Source organism: Chrysochloris asiatica, unplaced genomic scaffold (genome assembly GCF_000296735.1).
Source record: "Chrysochloris asiatica unplaced genomic scaffold, ChrAsi1.0 scaffold00214, whole genome shotgun sequence".
Classification (NCBI taxonomy): Eukaryota; Metazoa; Chordata; class Mammalia; order Afrosoricida; family Chrysochloridae; genus Chrysochloris; species Chrysochloris asiatica.
Genome location: NW_006408732.1, coordinates 3,656,309 through 3,665,094, shown reverse-complemented (window position 1 = coordinate 3,665,094; position 8,786 = coordinate 3,656,309). Strand labels below are relative to the sequence as shown.

At 40.7% G+C, this 8,786-nt stretch overlaps 1 protein-coding gene across 1 annotated transcript in view; it reads left to right on the top strand.

Annotated features, from left to right (window-relative positions):
* Nucleotides 1-8,786, top strand: part of FRAS1 (Fraser syndrome 1) — a 797,189-nt gene that overhangs the window by 618,322 nt on the left and 170,081 nt on the right. Inside the window, exons 45-47 of the mRNA XM_006872899.1 lie at nucleotides 2,478-2,666; nucleotides 4,796-4,915; nucleotides 5,181-5,360. Coding sequence (XP_006872961.1) covers nucleotides 2,478-2,666; nucleotides 4,796-4,915; nucleotides 5,181-5,360 — 489 coding nt within the window. The remainder of the gene's footprint in view (nucleotides 1-2,477; nucleotides 2,667-4,795; nucleotides 4,916-5,180; nucleotides 5,361-8,786) is intronic.

Here is an 8,786-nt window from a genome sequence, read left to right as displayed (position 1 = left end):
GAGTGAGTGCCTCCTGTGCTGCCTCACTTTCTTGAAAGATTTCAATTTTTATTCCATCAATTCCTGGTGCCTTGTTCTTTGCCAATTCCTTCAACTCTGAATTCCATGCCACCCTGAATGCTCCCGATCTCATCTGATCTTGGAAGCTAAGCAGGGTCAGACGTGGATAGTACTTGGATGGTAGAGCATACTGCTTGGATATTATAAAAAATCTTAAGGCAATGAGTTTCTGGGCCTGGGGCTTACTCAGAACACCATAGTCAACTAGCATAACAGTCCACAAACACAGTGTTCTACATCCTGCTTGGGTGAATAGCATCTGGGATCTTGAAAAGTTCACTATTGGCCATCTAAGGTACAGCTATTGGTCTTTCCATGTGCAGAAGAAAGACGAGTAATGAAAATGAAGAGACTTGGAATCAATTAGTCCAATGGACTAATAGAACATGTGAACATCAGCCTCCACAACTATGAGACCAGAAGAACTAAGTGGACAACCATCTGCTACTAGTTGATACCACTAACACCTGATCTGAAAGGAATCACATTAGAAAGTTCCAGATAGAGTGGCAGACAGAAAGAATATGTGGAATAATACTCAAAATTATTGAAGACAAACAATAATTGGCTTACTAGTCAGAAAGAGACTGGAGGAACCTGAGCCTATGGTCCTCAACTACCCTTCAGTTCTAAAAAGAAACTCACCTTCGTGGCCCACCTTTCAGCCATGCAGTAGATAGGTGTAGAGAAGGAACAACAACACGAATAAGGTATGCTCACCATGGAATGGTCAATCATTCAACAACAGAAGGGCACCATTTTCCTAAGGACAAAGTTGAAAAGGGATGGGAAGGTGTGTGGAACGGAAATAGGAATGACAGGGAAGAAGCAAGATGACGGTTGTTGCATGGAGGGGATAGCAATCACTGAGATGAAACAAAGCACATGATTTGGTGAATATAAAACCGATGGCCTTTTCTGTAAGCCTTCACTCAATTCACAATAAGACAATTACAAAATAAATAAAATATTAAAAGAGGCATTTGCCAGCAGCCAGTGCCATGTTTCTTAGGCTGGATTCTCTAGAGAAGCAAAACAGTGAAACTTCTGTATGTATATATACAGAGAAGTTTATATCAAGGAAATGGCTCACACAGTTGCAGAGGTAAGGGAGTCTCAAGTCCGGATCAGATGAACAAAGATTGGCAGGTCAGATGGTAGGTAAGCAGGTCATCATTTCAAGTTCAAAGAACTGGAGGTTGGAGGATGAGACAGATGCAAGATTCATACTTAGCAGAGAGCAAGAAAGCTTTGCCTTGGTGTCTAATATATTGTAAGCTGGCCACCCCTCCAAGGAAACATCCTTTCAGTTGATTAGGTGCTCGTAGCAGACCTCATCATAAAGTTAATTACATTATTCTGGATCTCATTATGGGGATAACTACATCTCAACAGCCAAACCACTGAGTCAAGTAGACACAAAACCTTAACTATCACAATCTCTGTGTCCTTTGTCTTAAAAAACACTGACTCTGACTTTTCTCCTCAGAATGCCAAGGCATGTTTATGAGTTTATGCAAAGATAATTTTGTATGATTTGGTGGTCCTCCAGACAGTCAATGAATTAGATTCAAGAAGGTTTCATCGTAGTTCTAGGTATCACATACATCATGTGGTGGTGGTTATGTGCCCTTGGGTCAGTTTTCAACTAATAGCAAGGCTGAACCCTATACACAGAGTTTCCGAGCCTGTAAGTCTTTACAGGAGCAGAAAGCCTCTTCTTTATCCCACAGATTAATGTCTGGTAGTCTGAAAATGCTGACTTTGAGGTTAGCAGCCCAACTTGTAACCACTATGCTATCAGAGCTCCTTCATTTACATAATAGGACCAGGAATTATTATTATTGATTCTAACAGGTCATGGGAGAAAGTGAGGAGTGCATTGATAGCATAAATGGTCACGTGCTTGACAACTACTTGTAAGATTGGTGGTTTAAACCCATGCAGAAGTACCTCAAAAGTAAGGCTTGATGATCTGCTCTCAAAACCCATGGAGTGTGTACTTGATGACAACTAAAACAATAACAGGGAAAGAGTGAAGATGGATCAGAAGAAAAAAAGGGCTCAGATCTCTACTCAAGGGATGACTGGAAATTGGAAATGTGGGACTCTTTCATTTAAGGAAATTAAAAGATAGTCAGCTAGAAACCGAAAAGAGCAACCACCCTGGTATTGTCCTGATTATTGTGCTGGCATGGTGCTGCAGCATAATGCGCTGGACCACAAGGTCAGTTTGAGCCACAAGATCAAGAGTTCAAACTCACCAGCCACTCCTTGTAAACTCTACATAGGGTCGTTATAAGTTGGAACCAACTCAACAGCACTTAACAACAATAACAACAGTCTCCTAAAAGCATTTGACATCTCATTCACAGGAAATGACCGAGAATGACCTGTTCTCTTCTGCTATCACCCAGGGTCTGTGACACACATCACGGAACAGCACTTGAAAGCGACAGGTTCTGACTCAGACGACCATCAGGTTATATACATCATGAAGGAAGATCCTGGCATGGGGCGCCTACAGATGGCTAAGAATGACAACCTGGAACAAATCTCCGTTAAAGGCCCCATCCGAAGTTTCACCCAGGCCGACATTAGCCAAGGTTAGTCAATTCTGTTCTGCCCACCCAGACTTCCCAGTTTCCACCACACTAGGAAAACAGAAGTTAAATGTATGAAAGTCTGTAGCTATAAATGCTACACTTTTTGTTATTATTTAAGTGCTAAGTTACAGCTTCATTTATTCTCTTTCTTGTTTCTTCAGATTTTTTGTTTAAAAAAAAAAAAAGCTGTTTTTCTTGGCTAAAAGGTGTTCATACTTTGACATAGTGTTTATGAAATTTGGGGCTATTATAGAAGGGAAAATCATTTTGACTTGTTACATGATGTTAAAAAGTGTACGAGAGAGAGGAAGGAAAAAGGAGTAGGGATGGATTAAGGTGGAAATTATGCTTTCCTTAGGTGAGCAATTTATATCTCTCTCCAGCTCCCCAAAGAGTACAAGTTAATGAACTAAGCAAAATGGAAGGGCATAAATCGGAGCTGCCTCGGGGAAACTGCGTGGCTCATCCCTCCTTCAGGAAATGCTGATGTAATGCAAAGGCAGAAATGTTCAATGCTACGTAGTTAGTGTATAGCTCTTTCAGGGGTAAAAGTGGGGAAAAGTTACATATTGGAGTTGAGGGGAAAGTAATTCAAAACCAGGTGAGGCTGTGTAATTCCATTTAGAGCTAGAAATATGTTCCTCAGGAGCAGAAAGCAGTTCATGTTCTAGCACCTAAAATTGATGTTAGCCAGATTCTTATTGGACCCATTTGTGCTTTAGTAAAGGAGGTAGAATGGGCAAAGAGATGTGATTTCTGTAATTATATTGCCTGATTTGATATCTCCTTTTAACAAATGAAAGCAGGCCCATCTTCTCCCATGTTTAGTTAAACTTACACTGATGTTGTTGTTGTTCATGCTGTTGAGTCATATCCAACTCATAGCAACCCTGTATAGGGTTTCCAAGGAGTGACTGGTGGATTTGAGCCACTGACCTTATGGTTAGTAGTCAAATGCTTATCCTACATTGCCACACTAAGATTCCATTTAATCAGCACTTATAAAATTATTTAAGATACCCAGGCAAACAGCTATTAGAGTTTAATGCAGTAGTTTCATCTCAAGACAGAATTTCCTAGAGTCTACAAAGAAAACTGGCAAGGAGGTCAATTAGCAAGGAAGTAATTTTTACCAATTACATTATTAATGAAAGTAGGTGCCAAGGCCCATATTGTATAGTAAGTTAGGAGTATGAAGCCATGCTGCCTGAACTTGAATCCAAGCTGCAGTCTTGTATGAGTTACTTAAACTCTGTACCATCATTTTCTTAACTGTAAAATGGGTTGTGAGAATTGAAAAAGTTCATATGTAATACTCTTTGGATTGTTGTTGTTGTGAAGAGCCGTCGAGTCAGTTCTGACCCATAACGATCCTGTATAGGGTTTCCGAGGAGTAGCTGGTGAGCTTGAACTGCCGATTTTGCAGTTCAAACGGCTTTGCAGTCTGGCGCATTAACCCACGGCGCCACACCAGGACTCCACTCTTGTTGTTGTTGTTGTGTGCTGTGGAGTCAGTTCCGACTCATGGCGACCCTGTACAGGGTTTCTGAGGCTGTAAATCTTTACGGGAGCAGAAAGCCTCATCTTTCTCCTGCGGAACAGCTGGTAGTTTTGAACTGCCGACCTTGAGGTTAGCAGCCCGATTCGTAACCACTATGCATAGCACCTATCAAAACCATTAGTGTTCTCTACATAAATCCAGTTGTTGTCAAACTGATTTCAACTCATGATGAGCCACATGTTTCAGAGTATAACTCAATAGGGTTTTCAATGGTTGTGCCCTTTCGAAAGTAGATACCAACCATTTCTTTCAAAATGCCTCTGGGTGAATTTGAACTTCCACTTTTAGGTAGTAGCCAAACTCTTAACCATTTGTGCCACCCAGGACTCCACTCTACATAAGTGTCAGCTAATGGAAACTTTGACAGAAAGTTAATGGAAATGATGCTTTGGTTGTGGTGGGAGAAGAAATGAAAACTTTAGATTAAAATGTCAACAGCAATGTAGAAGTGAGGAAGGCGTGAATTGATTCGTTGGTGTGAATACCAATCGAATTCCCACCTCACACTTCAGAAATAAGGGCAGAAAGCACTAACAACAATCTGGATTTTTCTATTTTCTTTTTACAGGACAAGTAGAATACAGTCATAGAAAGGGAGAATCTGGTGGCAGCTTTGCTTTTAAATTTGATGTGGTTGATGGAGAAGGCAACAAACTGATGGACCAGTCATTTTCCATCAGTGTTTCAGGTAAGAGGGTATCGGGTTTCTAATATGAAAATACTTCAGTAGTTCTCAGGTTATTTCGTTTATAGTATGAGGCTTGAGCCCTTTCCTTCATCTTGGTGGTATGTAGATTATATTTTCTGTTGAGGGAAATGTTAGCTTCTTGGCACTTTCTCTCAGGGACCAGGCCTGTTGCTTATTCTGATCTTGCCCCTAGGCACCAAGTCTAAAATTGACAAAGGAAGCTGAAAAGATCCATCTCAAATCACTATTTTTCTGATATTTTTAGAAGACAGATTTCCACCAGTAATCGTCATCAACAAAGGTTTGGTCTTGGATGAAAACTCTATGAAGAAAATCACCACTCTGCAGCTGTCGGCCTCTGACCAGAATAGTGAACCTGCAGAATTAATCTACAGAGTCACCAAGCAGCCCCAGCTGGGCCACCTGGAACATACAACATCACCGGGTACGATTTCCATCAAACCAAAAATCGGGGCTTAGTAAATGTGTGAGTAGTCATATCACCTGTACACATACACCTACAGTCTGCCTTCTTCTTGTTGTTAGTTGTCATCACGTGATCAGGAAACATTGCTTGGTCTTATGCTATCTCCATGATTGTTGCTCTGTCTGAACCCATTGTTACTATGATGTCCTGTTTCCCAACCAAGGGGGCTCATTTTCCAGCACTACATATATAGGGCATTATTATGTTGTGATCCACAGAGTTTTCATTTGGTCAGTTTCATGCTAGTCTGTTTTAGTGTGGAGGGGGTGCTGAAACCTTTCTAGTGTGGGTGACCCTGGTATTTGACATAGCTTCCAACAACATAGCAACATGAAAGCCACCACAGTGTAACAAACTGATGGATGGTGAAGAATCTGCCTTACTTAGTATTTATCTTCTCTATCCGTAATGTTGACCTTTATACATATGTACGTTATACTGCTTAGTACCTTGTATGCGCTCAATAATGTCTTGCCAAAAGTTGAAAAAATAATAATAATTTTATGTAAGCAATCTTGTTTCCACAGTTAGATTGTCAATTCCTTTAGCACAAACACTGTACCCCATTCTTGTTTTGTACCTCTGTTAGCACCTGACACTGTATGCTTAAAAACATGTGCTTAAAATTCAGTACAACAAATGGCTAGTGAGCATGTATATTGAGGTAAGATTCTGTATACTGGAGAAACAAAGATAAATGAAATACAGTCCTTACCCTCTAGACCCTCATAGTCTATTGGGTGAGATAAGGAACCTCTGTAGATAACCACAACTCAGGAAAGAATATGGCAGATAGCTAAGAGAGATATAAACATGGTGTCACCAAGGTTCAAAAGTAGGAGGAGGTATATCATGTTGGGAGAGTACACCAAGGTGGCAGTTATGACTGTCCTTGGAAGATAGAGTTTGGGCCAGCTGTAATTGCGTTCTATTCAGCGATGGCAATAGTGTTTGGGAGCATGGAAAAAAAAGAGTGGACCAGTTTAGCTGAAACATATATTCTGAAACAGTAGGAGATAGAGCTTGACAGGTGGTAGATTGAGATTTTATAGAAGGTGTTTCAAGCTAGGATAAGGCCTTTCTATTTAATTCAATAGGAAGGGAAGTCACTGCAGGATTGTGAGCAGGAAAGAGAAGTGAAATTCATCAGATACTACCCAACAGGCTGAGCTGAAGGAAACAGTGACAGTGGTTAGAAAATGTGTACACTTGACTAAGTAGTGGGTAGTGAAACTTCACCTAGTGAGCCATTAGTGTGAATAAGATGAGAATAATGTAAGTAATAACACCTGGCACCTGTTGTTTTCATGCTTGCTTTCAAGCAAACTTCGACTTATGGTGACCTTATATATAACAGAATGAAACATTGGTCAGCCACACACTGTCTTCATGAGCATTAATGTGTTTGAGTCATTCTTGTGACTGTTGTATCCCTAGTAATATTTTGAGTGCCGTCCAAGCTGGAGGTAATAATCCTGTTTTGACTCATAAGGTTATCATTGGCTTACTTGTAGAAATCAATCACATAAATCACCAGGCCTTTTCTTCTCAGTTTGCCTTAGTTCAGAAGCTCTGCTGAAACTTGCCCACCATGGTTGACACTACTGATCTGCTAGTGGCATATCTTTCAGAATCCTAGCAACATACAACCAACATGGCACAACAAACTGGTACATGGGTATTTGATCTGGAACCTTGTTGTTGATGTTGTTAGGTATTGTCAAGTAAGTTCTGACTCATAGTGACCCATGTACAACAGAACAAAACACTTCCAAGTCCTGCGCTATCCTCACAATCAATGCTGCGTTTGATCCATTGATACAGCCACTGTGTCAGTCCATGTCATTGAAGAGTTTCCTCTTTTTCCCTGTCTGCTTTACCAAGCATTATGTCCTTCTCCAGGGAATGGTCCTTCCTGATCACATGTCCAAAGTATGTAAAACAAAGTCTCACTATCCTCCTTCTAAGGAGCATTCTGACTGAACTTTTCCCAAGACAGATGTGTTCATTCTTCTAACAGACCATACTATAGTCAGTATTCTTCATCAACACCATAATTCAAATGTGTATTTTAGAGTAGCAGGTTACAAGGTGGGCTGTTAACCACAAGGTCAACAGTTCAAAACTACCAGTCACACTGTGGGGAAAATATGAGGCTTTCAGCTCCCATAAAGATGTACAGCCTTGGAAACCCTTTACAGGGTCACTATGAGTCAAAGACTTTACTTTGCTTGGATCTATTATCAACACTAATGGAAGCACCAGTCAAGAAATCAAACAATGTTTTGCATTAGGCAAATCTACTTCAGAAGACCTCTCTGGGGTGTTTAAGAGCAAAGAAGTTAGTTTGAGGACTAAGGTGTGCCTGTCATGGTATTTTAATCACTTCATATGCATCTGAAAGTTGGACAGTGGATAAGGAAGATCACAGAAATTGATTCTTTGAGTTACAGTGTTAGAGAAGAATATTAAAAGTACCATAGACTGATTGAGTCCTGGTGTGGCACTGTGGGATAAAGCACTGGACCCCAAGGTCGGTTTGAACCACAAGGTTGGTGGTACAAACTCACCAACCGCTCCTTGGAATCCCTAAACAGGATGGCTTTACGGGAACCTACTCAATGGCACTTAACAACAACAAACAAGACTGCTAGAAGATCAAACTTCAGACACATTGTCAGGTGGGACCAGCCCCTGGAGAAGGACATCATGCTAGGTAAAGTAAGAGTCAGTGTAAAAGAGGAAGACTCCCAATGGATGAGCACAGTGGAAGCAGCAATGGACTCAAGCTTAACAAAGATTGTGAGGATGGCACAAGACTGGGCAGTGTTCTGTTGTTCATGGGGTCCCTATGAGTCAGAACCGACTCGATGGCACCTAACAACAACGAATCAGAAGGAACTGGATGGTGTACAACCAACCAAACCAAACAATTCTTTTTTGGTATATTCCTTATTCATTGTCCAGCTTTTATATGCATATGAGGCAACTGGAAATACCATGGATTGGGTCAGGTGCACCTTAGTATTCAAAGATATCTTTGCTCTTGAACACTTTAAACAGGTCTTTTGCAGTACATGTGTCCATTGCCAATACATCATTTGAATTCTTGACTGCTACTTCTATAGGCAATGGCCTAGTGGGTCCAAAGTAATAAAATTCTTAACAGCCTCAATCTTTTCTCCATTTATCATGATGTTGCTTTTTGGTCCAGTTGTGAGGAAGAAGAACCTGGTAGTTTACTAATTGACCAGTGAAAACCTTATTAATAGTAGTGGATTGTGGACATGGCAAATTGTTATCATTGTTAAGTGCCGTCTAATTGATTTCTAAGAAATCTGTACCTAGACCAAGAAGCAGTTGTTCGAACAGAACATGGGAACA